Source organism: Mustela lutreola, chromosome 6 (genome assembly GCF_030435805.1).
Source record: "Mustela lutreola isolate mMusLut2 chromosome 6, mMusLut2.pri, whole genome shotgun sequence".
In the NCBI taxonomy this organism is placed as follows: domain Eukaryota; kingdom Metazoa; phylum Chordata; class Mammalia; order Carnivora; family Mustelidae; genus Mustela; species Mustela lutreola.
Genome location: NC_081295.1, coordinates 22607293 through 22627058, shown reverse-complemented (window position 1 = coordinate 22627058; position 19766 = coordinate 22607293). Strand labels below are relative to the sequence as shown.

General features: G+C 44.8%; 1 protein-coding gene across 6 annotated transcripts in view; it reads left to right on the top strand.

The window, feature by feature from the left end:
* Positions 1-19766, top strand: part of LOC131833517 (uncharacterized) — a 206821-nt gene that overhangs the window by 172002 nt on the left and 15053 nt on the right. For 3 of the 6 annotated variants that reach the window (XR_009354499.1, XR_009354500.1, XM_059176879.1), the window contains exons 39-48: positions 2304-2453; positions 3336-3389; positions 4057-4224; positions 7376-7528; positions 7782-7913; positions 8554-8706; positions 10119-10328; positions 13930-14050; positions 17374-17501; positions 19327-19448. Coding sequence is in view for 3 of the 6 variants with exons in the window: in XM_059176879.1 (XP_059032862.1) it covers positions 2304-2453; positions 3336-3389; positions 4057-4224; positions 7376-7528; positions 7782-7913; positions 8554-8706; positions 10119-10328; positions 13930-14050; positions 17374-17501; positions 19327-19437 (1380 nt within the window). In the remaining 3 variants the exon portion in view is untranslated. Of the gene's footprint in view, positions 1-2303; positions 2454-3335; positions 3390-4056; positions 4225-7375; positions 7529-7781; positions 7914-8553; positions 8707-10118; positions 10329-13929; positions 14051-14899; positions 15149-17373; positions 17502-19326; positions 19520-19766 lie in introns of those variants that run through there. The other 3 variants (XM_059176878.1, XR_009354501.1, XM_059176880.1) reach the window with 3 other exon arrangements.

The following is a 19766-nucleotide window of genomic DNA, read 5'->3' as shown; positions in this document are numbered from 1 at the left end:
CCGGATGGGGTCACCAGCCACATCGTGATGGCCTTGAATGTGGTCTCACATTCAGGCTTTTCAATGTTTCAGGCTTTCATCATATTCAGTCTGGGAAGTATTTCCTTTGTCATTACTAAATATCATAGCCTTGACCCTGTCACTATTAAGAACTCAAGGGCCTTGGTTCCCCTTGCCTTGATGTCAGCAGATAAATCCACTTGTCCTACTGCTCATTTTCCAGAGCGGTGTAGATTGCCCTCATGCCCGTTCCCTGTGAGGAGCCCCCAGGGGATGAAGGAGGGATGCTGAGTGCCTTGCCCTGACTGCCTGGCTCCTCTTCATTATATCCTCCATGAACAGAGGGCCTCCCTATGGTTTCCATTCTGCATCTCTTCAATGCACCCAAGCTGCTGTGGCTGTTGATATTTACAAAAGCTTTACTATCTTTTTTTTTTTTTTAAGATTTTATTTATTTATTTGACAGACAGAGACCACAAGTAGGCAGAGAGGCAGGCAGAGAGAGAGAGGAGGAAGCAGGCTCCCTGAGGAGCAGAGAGCCAGATGTGGGGCTCCATCCCAGGACCCTGGGATCATGACCTGAGCCGAAGGCAGAGGCTTTAACCCACTGAGCCACCCAGGTGCCCCCCTTTTCATTAGGGTGTATATTTTCATATATAATTATCTTAATTGTGTGTACATGTTATGATTATATTAGAAAATAGGAATATGATGTATTAGAAAATACACTCATTAGTTTACCCTCACTGATAACTCCTATTATTATGTTGGCCTATTTCCTTCCAAACTTTATCATTTTTTTAATTCATTAACTTTTTAAAATCAAATTAGATCATTCTATATGCCCTTTTATTGCAGTGTTCTTGTTTTCAATTGAGTACATGTTATCAACATGTTTTCTTATCGATACACGTTATCTGTCCACATAATTTTTGGTGGCTGTCTAGTATTTCGTAGTATAGACAGGTGAGAAAGATTCAAACTATTTCCCTTTATTGGGCACTTTTGGTCATTTCCATTTGTTGGAAAGCCTTTCATATATTTTTGTGTGTCACTTCTATTAGCCCCTAAAGATGAAGTTCTGGAAGAGGAATCACTGGGCCAAAGGGCATGAACATTTTAAAATCTTTTCACAGATACAGCTAGTCTGGCCTCCAAAATGCCACCCTGATTTCCCCTGCCATCAGCAGTGAGTGCGAGCCTCTCTCCTCCCTCCCTCCGTCCTGGGTTCTGTCACTGTTTGCCATCTCTGCTAGCTTGTCTCAGTAACTCGCCTTGACCAAGCCTGGCTGGGCTTTCTCTGGAGGTTGGTGGGGGCACTGAGGTTCACTGATAGGACAGTGTACTGGCCCTCATGGGGACACAGGACCCGCCCCAAACCAGAAACTTCTGTAGCACCCTGCCAGTGAGCCTGAAGCCCTCCTGACTCTACAAGTGTTGCAGATAAAGCTCATGTACGCATGTGGGCTGGGTTGTGGAGCAGGCCCCCTAAGACACCCAGATACACACATAGACACACTCACTGATACAGACAGGGACACACATAGACACAGAGACATATAGAGACTGTCACAGAGACATCCACGGAGAGACACAGACACACATATACATGTATTCTAATAGATCCAGACATACAAACACATCCACAAAGGCGCAGAGATGCACTCACTGATAGAGACACAGAGACACACACGAGCACTTACCTGGTCATGAATTCTCCCTGCGGAGTCTCCAGACCCTGTTCCCCAGAAGGAGAGTGGACCTTACTGCCAGTGCACACACTGGCCTGAGGGACGGTCCAGGGCGGCCGTATGGGGGTGTAGCTAGCCGGACTGTCTGTTCACGTGCATGTGAGCGCCCTCCACAATGTGATGTGGGGCCCGACGTGGGAGGGCAAGGCGGTTATACTGTAAACTACTGGTTGGTGACCAGCTCTCTCCAAGTCACCACATTTCAGCATAGAACCCAGAGTAGTCCAAGAATGATCAAGTCAAACCTGGCCTTCCAAGGTACTTCAAAGATCTATTTTTCAAAGTAGGAGAATTAATATTTTCTTAGTTTGATTTACGACCCTTAAATATCTAGGGTACTTTGGTACGTGGCATGCAGGTGTCCATTTGTGCTCTCATTCCTGCCCTGCATATACTGAGAGAGCGGACCCGAAGGAGAGACTCGCAAGGCCAGAACCCATGTTTTTCCGTGGCTGAGATATGGACCTGGGTCTGAGAGCCAAGGCAACGTGGGCCCTGGCATGTGAGGCCTTCCTGCTGGAGTTGCTGTGAATAATGCCCCTTCCTTTTCAGGTCACGTTCAGGAAAGACCACTTTGAGGACTGCCTCCTTTCCTTGGGTTGCGATGTGATGGCAAGAGAACGCAGCAACTTCGAGAGCTACTCCATGTGTTACGAGCATGTGTTGGAGCACGCTCGGCAGAAGCTCTTCCAGAAAGAGCAGGTATGTTCCCAGGGAGAGAGGACGTGTGATGGGGTAGGTGTGGGGAGGGAGGGCCAGGACTCACTCTGAAGAGGAGACTAGAATGGGAAGAGGGAAGTGTTCTCACACAAGAAGGGCAGGTGAACAGTACCCCTCAAAGTCTCCTCTCACTGGCTCATTTTCCTGGGCTCTGGTATTCTCAGCTGCAAGGGTGATGGCCCAGCAACACCAGGCTGTGTGCTTTGGAGGTGTCTAGTGGGGAATCTAAGACATTGGTGAAAAAGGAGTTGCCGCCCCCCCACCCCGGGAAAATGCATAGCTGACCTGAGCAAACACAGAGTACCTTGTGCTGTTCCTGGTCTAACAGAGAAGCCACGATCCTTGAGTAAACTCTGTCCTCAGGGTGTAAATCATGGGTCTCACTGATGAGACTTCCTTAAAATGAGGTCCCACTAGTGGGATTAGTGGGATCCAAAAGTCACTTCTCCTGTCCGAGATTACACACTGCTTTAAAACGGATTGCATCAGAGGTTCAATGTAATATTACTTTTTACCTAAGAAAAGTGCTAAAGTCTGAAAAAAAAAAAAAAAACAAACACATCAAATGAAGCATTCAAATATCCAAGGGGTCTTGGCTTCACCCCCAGTTTGGCTTATCTCTATAGCCAAGTCTTCATCATCAGTATGGATATCTGGAAGTGAACGCTATCTCCGGATTTCATGTTAGGTATCCTAAAGTCCAATGGGGCAACAGGCAGTAGGGCTCCAGAGGGAGCCCAAGGATCTGAAGATGAAGCTCCATCCACACAAACAGGGGGTGTGTGGAGCATGTTGAGGTAAACTGAGGCATGGCTGGAAGAATAAATGTTTCAGTTTGGTTGTGCACTGTTTTCTCCTCTTCAGGAATTAGATATTATCCGAAGAGGTTCAGATCCACCTGAAGACAACGCTGGTCAGGTAGGTCCATTCTTCCCAAAAAGCTTCTCTTTCCCAGCTCGCAATCCACATTCTCAGCAGTAACCAGACAGGGGGTTTCCTAGTGTCATTTTCTTGTGCCCGCATCAAGAGTGGCCCGGAGAAGTCTCATTGATGAAGATACTCTGCGGAAACAACTGAGGAGGGTGTTTTCACTTTTTAAAGCAATAAGGGCATTATTCTTAGTTTTGAGGTGGTTTTTGTTATTTTTTATTGCTTTGATTTTTCTTTTTTGTTGTTATTTTTGGGTTGGGGTTGGGGGCTTCGTTTGTTTTCTTTTGAGGCCAGGTTAAGTGAATTCCAAAGAAAAGGTATTTAGGTTGAGCTGTCAAAGAAGGCCCATTTGGAAATGGAGACGAAGACAGCTGAAGTATTGTATCCAATTAAGAAGTGTTAAGTGTGTCTCTTCTGGGGTCATTCATTCAACAACCATTCATTGGACACCTACTATGTGTCTGGCACTGTTCTGAGACCCCTAAACCAACCTTGGATCCTTCGACCCATATTTGTACAACAGGATGTTTGCTTCTTTCATTAGAGTCAAAGTAGAAGAATAGATCTGACCCCGATATACGAAGAACTATTCCATAGTAGCAGCCGTTTGGATTGCTTGAGTTCTCTTGCATTCAAACAATATTTCTGCCATTAGGTTGCAGAGCTCAGTCATACTATGATCATGGAAATCACTGCTCTGAGAGCTCGACTCACAGATTTGGAAGAGGAGAATCTGAATCTCAACAAGCAGATCAGAAAAGAAGTCCAGGAAGAATATGAAGCATTAGTCCGAGCTCTGTTTGCAACGTGCCTGCACATAAAAGTAAGTGACATGTGTTGGACATCTGGGTGGCCCTGTGGAAGCCAAGGGTAAGTGACCTCCACAGGCACTACACATACAGCAATGGAGGACAGAGTGGGCTGTGCGGTAACAAGAGCCTCCAGGGCCCAAGAATTCTCCGGTGCTCAGTGTTCACGGCAGGGAGAGGTCAGCAATGGGTTGTCATTGTTTTGCTATGACAGGCACTGAATTTTAGACAATTTAGATAGTTGCTGTTTTCATCACTCTGTGGCCGGCTGCCATTGCTGCCATCTGATTGCTTTTTTAAAATTATTATGTTAGTGACCATACAGTGCATCATTAATTTTTGGTGTAGTGCTCCATGATTCACTGTTTGCATATGACACCCAGTGCTCCATGCAATCCGTGCCCTCCTTAATACCCATTACCAGGCTCACCCATCCACCCACGCCCCTCCCCTCTAAAACCCTCAGTTTGATTCCGAGAATCCAGAGTCTTTCATGGTTCATCTCCCCCTCTGATTCCTCCCCTCTTTTATTTTACCCTTTCTTCTCCCAATGTCCTCCATGCTATTCCTTTTGTTCCACAAATAAGTGAAACCATATAATAATTCTTTCTCTGCTTGACTTATTTCACTCAGCCTAATCTCTTCCAGTTCCATCCATGTCGATGCAAATGGTGGGCATTCATCCTTTCTGATGGCTGAGTAATAGTCCATTATATATATGGACAACATCTTTTTTATCCATTCATCTATCGAAGGGCTCTTTCCACAGTTTGACTACTGTGGACTCTGCTGCTATGAACCCTGGGGTACATATGGCCCTTCTTTTCACTACATCTGTATCTTTGGGGTAAATACCCAATAGTGCAATTGTGGGGTTATAGGGTGGCTCTACTTTTAATTTTTTGAGGAACCTCCACACTGTTTTCCAAAGTGGCTGCACTAACTTGCATTCCCACCAACAGTGTAAGAGGGTTCCCCTTTCTCCACATCCTCTCCAACACTTGTTGTTTACTGTCTTGTTGATTTGGCCCATTCTAACTGGTGTAAGGTGGTATCTCAATGTGGTTTTGATTTGAATTTCCCTGATGGCTAATGATGATGAATATTTTTTCATGTGTCTGATAGCCATTTGTATGTCTTCTTTGGAGAAGTGTCTGCTCATGTCTTCTGCCCCTTTTGTCACTTGAGTATTTGTTTTTTGGGAGTTGAGTTTGAGGAGTTCTTTATAGATCTTGAATACCAGCCCTTTGTCTGTAGTGTCATTTGCAAATGTCTTCTCCCATTCCATGGGTTGCCTGTTTGTTTCACTGACTGTTTCCTTTGCTGTATAGAAGCTTTTGATCTTGATGAAGTTCATTTTTGCTGTCGTTTCCCTTGCCTTTGGGCATGTGTCTTGCTGTGGCCAATGCTGAAGAGGTTACTGCCTATGCTCTCCTCTAGGATTTTGATGGATTCCTGTCTCACATTGAGGTCTTTCACCCAATTAGAGGTTTATTTGTGTATGGTGTAAGAGAATGGTCAGATTTCATTATTCTGTATATAGCTGATTGCTGTTAAGGGAGGGTAGGGGGCATCTTCTCCAAAACCCCAACAGTTGATATCACTGTTTAGTCTATTGAGTGCAACCCTCCAAAGAGGAAAGTGCAGTGCCCTGAGCCAGGCCAGACCCCAGTGTCAGTAACAACACGCACCTCCTGAAGGCTCACTGGGCAGATTCAGAATTTGAATTCACTTTCAGAGGGGTTTTCAACGTATAAAAATGCTGACCACCCCCATCTAGTGTCTCTCACATCCAGTGTCTGGGAGCTGCTGGACTGTCAATGAGGGTCGTCCATCCAGAGGAGGAGTGATGGGGTGCCCCTGAACCCACAGCATGGGATGGGGGAGGGGGAAGCCTGTCACTTTCTTATCATGCCTGAGCATCATAAGACAGAGGCCCCATGCCTAAAATGGGCCATCACAGGGCCTAGTCCAACTGCCCCACAAATGTAAATTTCAGTACAAACTTGCCTCCTCTCCTACTATCAGATGTTTTCCAAAGCCAGCCCCCAATGTGCCCTTACTTCATTGTCTCTCCTGGAACATTCCAGCTGTGCCTGAAGTTGTTCCATTGAGAGGAGCTTCCACCAGGGCTCTGCGTTGGTGGGTATCAGAGAAGATTGAAGATTCCTTCCTACTTATGAAGGATCCATAAAATACCAGTGCTTACAAATATTATAGAGTCAAAACCAAAATGCACTGGGCCTGGTACTGCAGGAGAGGGATGAACAGACAGTGAAGTCCGGAATTTGCTAAGTCATCTCTCGGGTATGAAATTATTGAAAATATTCTTAAGGTTTTTTTAACTTATGCCAGATTCCTAGATGGAAAGTGGATTCTCTACTAGTGGATTCTCTCGTGTGGAACTAAACTAGTTCCACATGTCCCCTACCCCCTGCCAAATCAGAGAGTCCCTGTTCTACCCCAGGGTCCCAAGTGGGTGGTGAAGCTTTGGCTGTGTGGCCAACAGCCAGATGTCTTGCCATGACTGCCCAACTGGACAGTATCCTCCTGCTTTCCTCTCCAGGGAAGTGGTTCAGAGATGAGAGGACACCCCTTTCTCCCCTCACCCAAGGATGCAGGGTCTGTAGTTGTACTTAGTGATGATCAAGCCGTCCCACCACAAGTCATTATCCATAAGCCATTCAGAACAGGCTGTGTCATAATGAGATTTCTGCTGGAACCTAAATGGGAAAGTGGCCAGCCTGATTCCTTCCTCTACTTTATCTATTTTTAATGTAGTTCCTCATTAGTGGCTCATCTATAGTGTTTTATCTGGTCAGATTCTGCTGAGTCAACCTGATAGCAAAATCCGTAGGTTCAAATTCTCAAGCAACCTTTCGGGAGAGGAGGGGTGGCTCAGTTTTCTACCTGTGACCTTCCACTTTTCTATCCACTCAACTTACCTCAGCACTGACAACTTGGACTCTAACGTGTGTAGGGTCCACAATCCCTGTGGATTGCAGACAATGCTAACAGGGCTGCTCGTGAGACTTCCGATAATTCCTGATAGAATAACGGAGTGGATGATTTTTCCATGTAGAATCATTTCTGAAAGTCAGGTTTTAGAAGGCAAGATGACTCTTCCTCCCCTGCTCTTCCTGAACTTGAGTCTGCAATTTGCAGGAAAAACTGGATGAGAACCAGATTAATTTGATCCAGAAAGTGTGTGAGCTCATCGGCGAAGTAAGAACAGAAGGGATTGACAATCTGAAGGGCCTAAAGGAGAAATGGGGCTCTGCCAGACCCGACGAAGGAATGAAAGAAAACCCAGCCAAAGTACGTGATTTCATTTAGCAACGGGATCCCGGCATTTCATCCCAGCATCTGACCCCGGGCTCACTCTGTATGCATTCCAGTCTGGTTCCCCCGAGAAAGCATTGCATCAGGCATTTAAAAGGGGGCGCTGGGGGCTGCCTGAACCATTGTGTCATCCTCTGGAAGGCAGGGCGCTGGTGTTAGGATTTGTGCCCTTCCCTCCAGGGAAGAGTGTTGAAGGCAGCCTTTTCTGAAAGTGAGCTTCTCTCGGCAGGAGCAGCTGCAGGCTCTGGAGCAGGACAGCAGCAGCCTGGCTGCGCTGGTATGCAAATTGAGGAGCCTGGGCCACTGGAGGCTGGCGGTGCAGCAGGCTCGCTTCCAGCGCCAGGTGAACAGGGCGGAGAAGGTGAGCTGGAAGGGAGGGAGGCCCCGCCCAGCAGGGCGTGGCCAAGGTGGGTGGTGCCCGACTTCCTGGGCGGTAGATGCTGCTGGGGGTACAGGTGTTGGTTGACAAGTCCAACCCTCTTAAAGGATCTGGGGGTTGGGGAGTTTTCTTGGGAAGTGGCAACGTGTCAGAACTTCAGAGAAGCAGGAAAGAGCCCGAAGCAAATGGCAAAGAAGCAAACGGGAGAAGAGATGAGAGAGAAATTAGCAGGAGGGAAGGGCAAGGATGGAGGGGGCGGCTTTACCGGGCTTGAGGCCGCCTCGACAAAATCCACTGCAGAGCTTTGAGTCTCGAGCATGATTATCTGAGGAAAATGAAGTAAACAAAATAAATAGAAAACCAACCTCAAGGCAAATTGAAACCAAAGCACGGAAAACTAGTAGTTTGGACATTTTCACTCAGTGTTTCAGCAAGTCCTAATTTACTCTGATCTGGTACACTGCCCTTAAGTGAAGACACACAGGAAGTGACTGGTGGGGGCTCCTTGCTACCGGAAGCTTTAAAAACTGTGGATAACCGAAGTGGTCTAGAGATGCTTATGAAACTTAAATTGTGGAACGGAAACTTATTTCCTATCTCACTCGGTTTGGGACATTCACAGGAAGCTCTGCAAAGTAAAAAAGAGTGCTTGAGCGTCCAGCTAATGGCAGACCAAGAAGTGGTTTTACTTCGTCAACAGTTACGGGGTCTAAGGCAGGCCCTGGCCAGGGCTCAGGCCGACAACGCCAGGATGCTCCGCATGCATGATAACCAGGTATCTGAGCCCCAGGAGCCCTCTCCCTGCCTCTCTCTGAGCTCGCTCTGCAAAGCCTCATGTGGAGTGGAAACAGCACCATAGGCTGCCTGGTACTGTGAGCCTGGTTCAAGCACAGGGCAGGGCCAGAGAACCAGCGCGCAGACCTCAGCTTCCCTTCTCCCTCCTCTCTAGCCCAGCAACCAAGGAGAGTGGCCAAAAGGCTTTTGTTTTTGTTCATACTTGGCTAAGGCGGGCAAGTACTACCCACACAAAAGATCATTCTTCAGTGTGTAGTGTGTACGTGTGTGTTTCTCTGAAGATCTTATTACCCAGAGGGCATCTTGGGGTGCAGGTCTCTGCCCTTGACACAGACCTTCCATCTCCAAGCACACTTTCCATTGACAGCAACCTTGTGCACACGGAGTGTGGCCCACCCGTCAGCGCTATTTCCCAAACTAAGAGTCTTGGGTCTTTCCCGGATGACCCATTCCAGAAGTTGCTGCTCAGTAGGGGCTGGCCCCGAAATAAAGGTTTAAGCTCTTGATAGCTGTACCAACTCTCCAAGCATGAAGGAAGCAGAAAGACCCTAGGTTTAGAGAGAGAGAAGCTCAGGTTAAAGAAGAGCTTGGGAAAGCTGGGCATGTTTAAAACATAGCATATAATTTGTTCCTTCCGGACCCTATATCCTCCATTATCATGCACCAGGTGAATGATGGTGTATAATTATGTAAACTGTAGCATCACCGTACAAATAATATTAGTATTAGTATTATAACTGAGTTTGACCTTCTGGTGCCTAAGGTGCTACTGATAAAAAAATTTCAGAACAGGACCAAATGATTACTAGTCTTTTCCCTCTTAACCATCTGGAACCTGGCTTCCCCAGAGCTATTTTGGAAGTCAAACCAGAGGCAAGATCACAACCTCCCTTGCCCACTCACTGCAGCGTTAGGTCACACCCTCTCCTGGGGCTAACCCTTCCCTGCTATTTCGTGATGAGTGCTCAGTGAACTGCACGTGTAGCTTGTGGTAGATACAACTATGCGATTAATAGGCTAAGTAACATACATATCATCGTCACATTTGGGCACTGAAAGTTGGAACTGTTTGACTGGTATTGCTGTACAGTGGCATTACTACTTGGCTGGATTTTCTGGTTTGTTCCTTTTGCTGTCTCCCTAACTATATTGCCTCACGGCTTACAGTAAATGCCAAGGTGGCGTAGATGCTGGTAGTCTTGTTGTCAGCTAGTAGCCCAGAACCAAATGGCTGGGCTCCATGACCCTGAGCCCAGGAGCTCGCCACAGGGTCTTGCCCTTGGGCCCTACTGGAGGGGATGGTTATCCCGTTGGGCAACTTCTCATTCCGGGTCTTTTGCTGAGAGGAAAGACTGCGCCTTCTTCAATTTCTTTGCCCCTTTCCTGCCACAGGCTCAACTGCTGAGAGAGCTGCAACACAAGTTGACCCAGGAGGCTCGCCACCGGCAACAGATGGATCTGATGAAAACCTCCAGCATGGAGAAGCTCCTGGAAGACATGGAGAAAAAGGAACAGCACCTGCAGCTCCTGACAGAAGCAGCTGAGAGGGCTTCCAGGCTGGGCCAGCTTCAGCAGAAGAGAAGTCAGAAAGAGCTCCAACAGGTAACTCCAGAGAGAGGGAGCGGCCCCTCGGAAGCTAAGCGGGATGCACCAGCCAGAGCTGGGGCCTTCTTCTGGAATTTTCCATGCCTCTGGCGTCCCCCACCTTTGTCATTTCTAGGCCCACCAGGATAATGGGAATACTTCTGCCCACGCTGAGGTGATGCTCAGGCTGCTAATGGTGAGAGGATGATGGCTTCACTGCCCCGAGGCCCAGAATCTTGGTGCCTTTATAACCCATGTGACAAACATGTTTCCACTTGACTATAATTTTTGAACTAGGGAGCCTTTAGAAAATTCCAATGGTAATCTGGAAAAGCAACAAGTATTGTGGAAGCTATGAGAAGAGGATTTTATTCAAGGTATTTCTGGAACATCAGAGACAAAAAGGAAAGGCAAATGTGATTTCCAGACACAATTTATTTTTGTTAAATAGAGCCCTACAGTAAAAAAAAAAAAAAAAAAGAGGAAGATACAGCAGATGCAGACATGGATTAATGCAAGTTCGAACAAAGGAGACCACAGAATGTAATCCAATACAAAATGCAAAAGAAGTAGCACCTTCCAGAACAGGCATGTCTTATACATTCACTGAAGGAATAAATCACTTAATTCACCAGAGATATTAGGAAACTGAAGTTGGAAAGCTAAATTAGATTATTGGCCAAGTGTTTCAAGTGCTTAAGGAGGAGATCAATGAGAAGTCTACAAAAATAAATGACAAAAATTAAAAAAAAAAAGGGATCAAAATTAAACTGAGGCAATGCTAGAGAAAATATTTGTGGAGGAATGGAGAGAAAAATGGGTAGCTTTAGAATAAAAGAAATTTAGAATTTCACATTTATTTTGTGAAAACTAAACTGTGATTTGAATCCTTAAGAAAAATTTGGTGTCACATATTCGTCTTTCAAATCATGCCTTTCTAAAAACCACCCGATAATAAGGCATTAGGGGCACCTGGGTGACTCAATCAGTTATATGTCCTACTGGATCTCAGTTCTGGTCTTGATCTCAGGGTCATGAGTTTGAGCCCTGTGCCTAGTTAAAAAGAGACAAGGTGTTAGTTTCTCAAAGTCTTCTCTAGTTAACAACTAATTTTTGTCTAATGGTAGAGATTCTAAAAGTAGTCAAAACAAATATTTTGAGGCTTCTCTCAAATACATCTTTTTAGTATATGCATGTAAAAATCTAAATTATTCCCCTACCCCAGTAAGCTGGGTCACAACTCCTGTGTTCCAGGCTTACTGTCCCACTCGCCACCAACTAGCAATCCATCCTCAGCCAGCAAGAGCCCCTATGACCTACAGTCACTTCATTAATCCTTCTCCAACCTCCAATTCCAAGGGCAGATTTTGATCATCTGACCTTGGAGAGCATGATTGTCCTTGCCTACCTCCTGCTCCTGGGGAGACCATTCAGAGTGGAGGCCCTAGAGTCAAATTTCCTGATTCACGCCCTGGGGCCCTCTACTGCATGACCTTGTGCTAGATCTCCACTGCATGACCTTGGGCTAGGTTGTGGTCTCCCTGTGTTTCAGTCTTCTCATTGGTACAGGGGAGAACAATATACTCAATTCATGGGATTTTTAGGAGGATTGAATCAGGTAGTTCCGATGAAACACTTAGAATTGAAACTGACACACAGCTCTTGATTAATATTGGCTGTATGTCTTTTTACTGGGAATCTGAATGAACGTGAACAATTTTGGAAACAGATTGACCTGGATTCAAATCCTGCCTCTGCCACTAACAGCTTGTGGATCTTGGCAAATCACTGTACCTACCTCTGTGAAGTGGGGTGGGGTTTCTCTAAGGTCCTAACACAACACAACGTCCTTCCTAAACATGTTTCTTTCCTTTGCTAATATTTTTTAAGTTGGCTTAGTCCCAGCCTGGCCTAGGGAGTCTTGATATGTTTTTCCTGGGTTCCTACCCATGAGGGCTAAGGAGCCTACACCAATCCTTATAGTACCTACATGGACCTTGGGGCTAATTCGTATTAGGAAGTGTTCCTAACTCTGGGGATCTGATCTTTTACTGAAAGTTATATTACACTTGAGAGTATCTGCACACACACAAGAAACTGCTCCTTAACATGTGTAAGATGAGCCTGTGGTCACAGCTTCAAGAGTTCACAGGCCTTCTCATTGGGTCCATGCAGACGAGAGTAGGATTTAAAACATGTGCGGCTGAAGTGGATTGGTTTGCTAGGGCTGGTAACAAATTACCACAAACTAGATGGCTTAATACAAGTGAAATGTATGCTCTCAGAGTTCAGGAGGCCAGAAGCCTGAAATCAAGATGTGGACTCCTCCTGAGGGCTCTCAGAAAGAGTCTGTTCTCTGCCTCTCTCCTAGCTTGTGGTGGTTGCCTGTAGTCCTTGGCATTCCTTTGGCTGTAACTCCATCACTCCGATCTCTGCCTTCCTCATCCGATCGCCCTCTCCATATGTGTCCCTCTGTGAGTCTGAGCCCTTTCCTCTTCTTAGGAAGGCATCAGTCATTGTACATAAGGCCCACTCTTAATCCAGTATGGCTTCCTCATGATTTAATTACATCTGCAAAGACTATTTCCAAGGTCACCTTTTGAGGTTCTAGGTAAACATGAATTTTTCGGGGGGTCAGGAGGACATTATTCAATCCATTATATGATTATTGCTTTTTTGTACTTTATAATTTTTTTTAAATTTTTATTTATTTGTCAGAGAGAGACAAGGAGAGCGAGCGAACACAGGCAGACAGAATGGCAGGCAGAGGCAGAGGGAGAAGCAGGCTCCCTGCCGAGCAAGGAGCCCGATGTGGGACTCGATCCCAGGATGCTGGGATCATGACCTGAGCTGAAGGCAGCTGCTTAACCAACTGAGCCACTCAGGCGTCCCTGTACTTTATAATTTTTAATATAATTATAATTATATTACTTTTTATACTCTTAGATAATTTTTATAATTAACTTACTTTTTATAACCTATATAAAATTATATTTATATAAATTAAAATAAGTTTAAAAAATACCTGTGATCTCTGCAGATGAGGCACTTTGGACCCAGCCGCTCTCTGGCTGGGGGGCTAGGGGTCAGCTGTGTGAGCAGAGGGCCACATGAGTAAATACGAAGGTCATCTCTTGTTAGGGGCCTCATATAAGGCATGGGGGATGGTACTCAGGGCATCCCTGCCAATGATGAGTTGAGCCAAACAGAGATCTGGAAGAGAGAATGGGTCTTTCCTCTGTTTGAAATGGTCCAGGGACTCCCTCCCGTCCCTGTGGTAGTTTCATGGCTTTGACCCACAAGGTCCTCTGTGAACTGGACCCTTCTATTTCCTCTCCTCCCCTCCACTCTAGTCAAATAAACATAAAAGATAAAAATGTCATGAGTGAACTCCTGGCTATGATAAGGCAATAGAAGTCCTAAGCGCTGCCTCTGCTCCTCTTTGGTTGAGTTCTTGGCCTTCTTGGAGCTCTCCTCAGAAGGCGGAGTTCAGCCTGACCAGGAAGGCATGAGGACTTGTATTTCTGGGGCAGCCTCAACCTACACTCTCCAAGGAACCCTAGGAACTAAAGTAGGCACCAGGAAGCATCTCTGCTTCCTAAGCACCTTTTCCCCTCAGATGAGGAGCCGGCTTGCCCAGGAGCGGAGTGTGAAGCTGGATGCTTTCCAGCGCGTACAAGAGCTACAAAGTCAGCTTAGTGACGCTGAGCGATCGTCTGTCCGGATGAGCTCACCAGGTGGTAAGCAGATCCCCTGCTCTGGCTAGCACAAACTCCCAGGCTCTGGGGTCTGAACTGAGGAGGATCTCAGGGAGTAGCCGTAACAACCCGGTGGTTACTGTGTGGGGGCTCCGTGATGGCTGTTGAGTGAATGAATGATACATGAATGAATGAAACTTAATTCTGATTTGCAGCCATAACTTTCTACTTTAGTTTACCTTAGAGTATTTACATCCTATACTAAAATGTTTTAGTCATAAAAACTGGCCTCAGAAGCTTGTAATATACCACTTAAAGAACACTGGGTACTTCACTGTCTTAATCCCTTGGAACATCAATGACCACATTTATGTCTCAGATGTTATTTAGAAAGTGTATTATGATTCTTGGGTGCTGGAGGCTTGAAGAGCCCTATGGAAGTGACAATCAACACTGTCCTCTGGGCCATATAGCTAGCAAGAAGCATGGAACAGAGGCCAAACCCAGGATGTCTCTAAACTAGCTTCCTCCCCTGTAAGTTGAGGACAAAATAAATTCTAAGTTCTTCTATCAAAAATGTCATCAAATATCAATAACCACAACCGACTTATTGTTAAGATCAGCCAAGTCTCTGCTTTTCTCTTCTGGTGGAGCCTGGTGGTTGGGTGTGTGTGCTTTGGTTCAAATACTGGCTCAGTCACTGCTTGCTATGTGACCTCAGGTTAGCCTGTTTGTAAAATGGGAATATTCCCGCAAAAGGGTATTCTGAGGATTAAATGAAATAAAGCACATCTGCCACGTAGTACAGAAGCACTAACTAGCTGTACAAATGTTGGTTCCTATACTTTCATACGTGTGTGTCCTTTATGTTTGCTTTTGGATATTTACTAGGTGAATATATAAGAAAACAGAGCCTTTCAGAAACCGAAAGATTGGCATCAAAGATCAAGTAGACGAAGATGGAGTGACCCTGGGTTTACTAAGAGTAGGGCTGGTGGGCCACCTGGGTGACTCAGTTAAGTGTCCATTTCTGATTTGGGTTCAGGTCATGATCACAGGGTCCTGGGATCAAGCCCCATGTCAGGCTCCACGCTTAGCATGGAGTCTGCTAGACACTCTCTCTCTCTCTCTCTTCCTCTCCCTCTGCTCCTCCTTCCACTCATACTCTCTCTGTCTCTCTCTCTCTCTCTCTCTCAAATAAATAAATAAAATCTTAAAAAAAAAAAAAAAGACTAAAGCTGGGCTCAGCTATAAAGCCCAGGGCCCTCCTTCCTGCCTCTATGCCTGCTGCCTCGGACCTGAGAGCAGGTCTGATTTTCTCACCTCAGTTGTCCTGTCCGAAGAGAAAGAACATACAAATATCCAAGGCCCTATTTTGACCACTGACCCTGAGCAGTTCTGTACCTTGCACTCTCCTTCTCCATATTCCCTAGGATTTTTCTGTCTCTCCCTTGCCCCTCTGCCTCCATCCAACCATCTTCTTCTTCTTCTTCTTCTTTTAATAATTAGCTCTGCACCCACAGTGGGGCTTGAACTCACCACCCTGAGATCAAGAGTCACACTCTCTACCAGCTAAGCCAGCCAGGTACCCCAGCCAAGCATCTTTTAAATCTCTTTCTGGGTTAAAGTGTCCTTTCAAACTGCTGCCCATGTCCGCCAACAGCTGCACATTTAGGAAGGAGAAACAGAGTGAGGCACAAGACGGGTAGGGGGGCAGAACCCTAATTCCCGGAACTGGGGATGTGGCAGGAATAAAAGAGAAGCCTCTTTCCCTGGAAGCAGATGTAAAAGTTATTCCTAAACCTCAGCCCTCATCTGTCCTCTCTTAGTGACAGGACAGGCTTTGTGGAGGGCTCCCTACGTGTAGATTCATCAGGGGAGGAGGGACTGGGTCATACCTGTCTATTTATTACCCATTATTACCCTATTTATTACCCAGCCTCCAAGGGGACAGCCAGGCACCTCCTGTACCATTAGTGCCAAAAGTCAGCCATTCCCACTCCCTTCCCAGCTGTTGTCCAGTTGAAAGCCGGAGATGACCAAGGTCTCTCCTTCCCGTAGCTGTGGTAGCAGCAGCCACCTTGCTCCCCACATCAGAGGCACCGGAGGCAAAGGCAGAGTTGGGGGGCCAGCTCTCTCTACTTGGCATTAGCATGGATTCCCCTTAGGATTTTGCAACTCCTGAGAAACTATAATATATTCTAGTGCAGCTGTTCTTAAAATACTTAAGGGGGAAAAAATGAAATCACTTGGCTGACAAAACTATGAAATGTTCAGAGGCAGACTGCCTTAAGTTCTCCTGATCCAGCTTTGATGTTTTTCACGAGCATTGATTTCTCTCTTACCGTTGCTGGGCTCTGAGAATGCTGGGAGCCGAGAGGAAGTGGAGCCCCTTGGGAAGCAAGATGGCAGCCACCACTGTAGCTTCCTCTCTGTTCCAGCTCAAGGGGCAGGAGTCAGTCTGGCGATGGACAGTTGAGAATAATCATCAACAACCTCAGACTGGGTAGACTCAGGTCACATGTCCGGTTTTGAGCCAATCACTAAAGCCAGAGACTAAGGCTCTCAGTGGTCTTGGGACCAGCTCACATGTCCCTCCCCCGCAGCTGAGAATGGGGTCAGCTCACTCTCTTCTTTTTCCAGCAACTATTTAAAATCTTCCTGGCTTCTTCACACCTTCCAACACTGTCCTCCTCCCCAGCCAACACATCACCTCCAGTTTCACAGAGCAGTTAAAAGCCATCCAAGGGGAAAACCCCTCTATAACTTGAGCCCAGCCCCACTACTTTAGCACTCAGCTGCTTCCTGGTCCCTCCTGGTAAAATGGAAAAGCTGCCCCTTCCCGGGGGGGCCAATCCTAATGCATGAGATCCCATTTATTCTACTTTTTCACTACTACAGGGGCCTTGTTCTAATCTTTATCTGCTTTCTCTCTACATACTCATATTTCCCACCCATCTACCCTTCTAATTTTGTTATTGACCATTATTTATTGACCATATATGTGCCAGGATCATAAAATCCACCATAAAATAAAATGAATATCTATCCAATTGCTTAAGCCAGAAATCTGGGAGCTATTCCTTGTCACCCTGCAAATCCAGTGAATTACAAAATCTGATTAATTTGAATAACCTTAAGTCTGTCCACTTCTACCCATCATAGTCCAAGTCAACCATCATATCCTTCTCTTTCACTTGGTCATGTGACCCTCAGGCAAAAAAAATTCCATCTGGGTTTTGTCATCTTCACTCAGAACTGATGAAGCGGATTAGATGTTCATTTTATGCTCAAAATTTTATGGATTAAATCTAGGACTATACACTGCAACCAGAGATATGATTTAACATTTTTTAACATTATAGGCCTTATACCTCGGGCTCAGTATTCCCTACGTTCTGCTCCCACATCATCCAGACACTCCCAGCAACACCTTTTAAGGACTCATCTTATGAGCAGTAAAATAACTAGAAGGATTCAAAGGCCGGACACCGTAAGTAATGATAAATTTGATTATATATGTGAAACAATGAAAAATGTAAATATGAAATTATGGTTTTAGGTTCACTTCAAAAGTACATTAAAAATATCAGGCTCTTATCTAGATACTTGGATCTAAATAATAAAATTCTAGATTTCTCACAGAGGGAATTTGTTCATGAATGGTTTCTGAATCGATGACTGGGAAGAAGGATGGTCCAGGGTTTCCCACTCTGCCTTCTTGCTGATGCTACTCCTCAGTAATAGAATTCTGATATCAAAACAATTATCCCAAAAGCATTTATTCAATTACAATGAAATAAATGAATGTGGAAGTCAGTATCAACACCTTGCTGTGTTCCGTCTCTGAATCTCTTCTTTTCCTTCCATCATCTGTAGTAATTAACTAGCAGCATGAGATCTCTTATCTGAGTTCCCTGGCAGAGCAGGAAGTTTCAGAAGTCATTTTAAAAACATGTGAGAAATCTACCCTCCAAAGAAACTCTTTAGACACAGATTAGGTCAAGGTACAGAACATATATGTAGATTTTAAAAAATATGTATATATTATAAATATATTATTATATATTTATATATAATATATATATTTCCACATTTTTATATTTTATATTTTCCACATTTGATTTCCTTGAGCATTTGAATGAATAAAAATGAATATATTTTATAATAATTATTTAATATTAAATATAAATAATTAATATTTAATTAATAGTTTTTGGTTTATGTAAAACGTTTACCCTCTTCCACTGCCTTCTCTGCACTACTTTGATAAGTATTATACTCTTTGCCCCATTGGTTTTTAGAATCCCCTCCAGAAGTTTACCTGTCAACCCATTTAAGAATTCCTGCCTCTTGCTTTGAGGAAAACTAAAAGGAAAAGATTTAATCATATTGTCAGAGAAAAATATGAGGGTATAATTTTGCAGATGATGATCTAGTTATTGGATCACAAATTTCCAGCAGTGTTTCTGAACATGTGGTTAAGAAGTCATACATGGAAAGGGAAGAAACAGATCAGGAATACCCATTTAAGGTCCTTGACCAAGTAGGACCACATTATCAATCCCCGCCGTTCACTTGACCTACCAATCTCTGTGCAGTCAGCATTCACTAAAAAGTGAAATTCTAGTATATGTCTGTTTCTGCAAAAACCTTTTCCAAAAAGAAGCAATATTCAGTTGGCGCTTATGGGACCACAAGGGCTTTTAAAGATTCACTCCATCCCTGTTTCACACCCAAAAGCAAATGTTGCTCTTACAGGGGTAGTTGGTGATTACAGCTCATGGTTGAGAATGCTGCTTAAGTAACTAAATGCATTAGAGGAGAGCCACTGTATCACAAGATTTAAAAGGGTGATGGTCTAAACAAACCCTAATAAAAAAGGGAATGTTTTGTAGCCCATTAACTTGTGTACACTATAAAAACCCCAAACAAAAAGCCTAAGGTGCAGGAAAGGCACGAAAGAATTGGAGCCTCTTTGAATCTAAGTTCTGAATTCTTAAGAAAGGCCTATAAGACAAATCAGATAAATACAGACTGAGGAGGAATGTGCACATGTTGGGATGTAAGGCCACCAAGACTTTCTAAAAAACAAAACGCTACACTAGCACAAATGATAAACTATTAAGGAATTTTTAGATTACTCCATATATGGGATATCTTTTTTCCTTAGATGAAAATGGCTTTTTGTTGATAGATTTTATTCATAACCAGTTCCTTTATGACAAATGGCAGGTACAAGAAGGCGGCCTAAATGGCCTGCCCCAGACTGAACGAATGACCTTGGTCTCATGAGTTAACAGTGACTTATATTACAGGTACCTATTAAACATGAAAGAAGGACTGACAACGTCTTTCTACCCAATGTGGCAGAAAATGTTCAATGTTCAGCTTTTCAAGTTCACACGGCTCCATCCATAATCCCATAAAGACCTGACTGGTAATCATATATCCTTTTCCACATTTTATTTCCTTGAGCATTTGAATGAATAAAAATGATTCTAACCTCCATGACCTTGATCTAATTTTTATTATCAGTACTATGAAGACAGTGTGGAAGGACTGAGATGTCCCAGGGGAAGTAGGGCTCGGCCCTAGGTTTTAGGAACTAAGAGTTGATTTGCACTTCTACAACCTGGGCCTCAGCTTTGGTCAACCAACAGCCCCTCATTGTGGGTTCCAGATTACTGATGAGGTGTACGAACCAGGAGAGAGGCATTGCTGCTACGCAGTAATTTTTAGTAAGTGAAAAACAAGA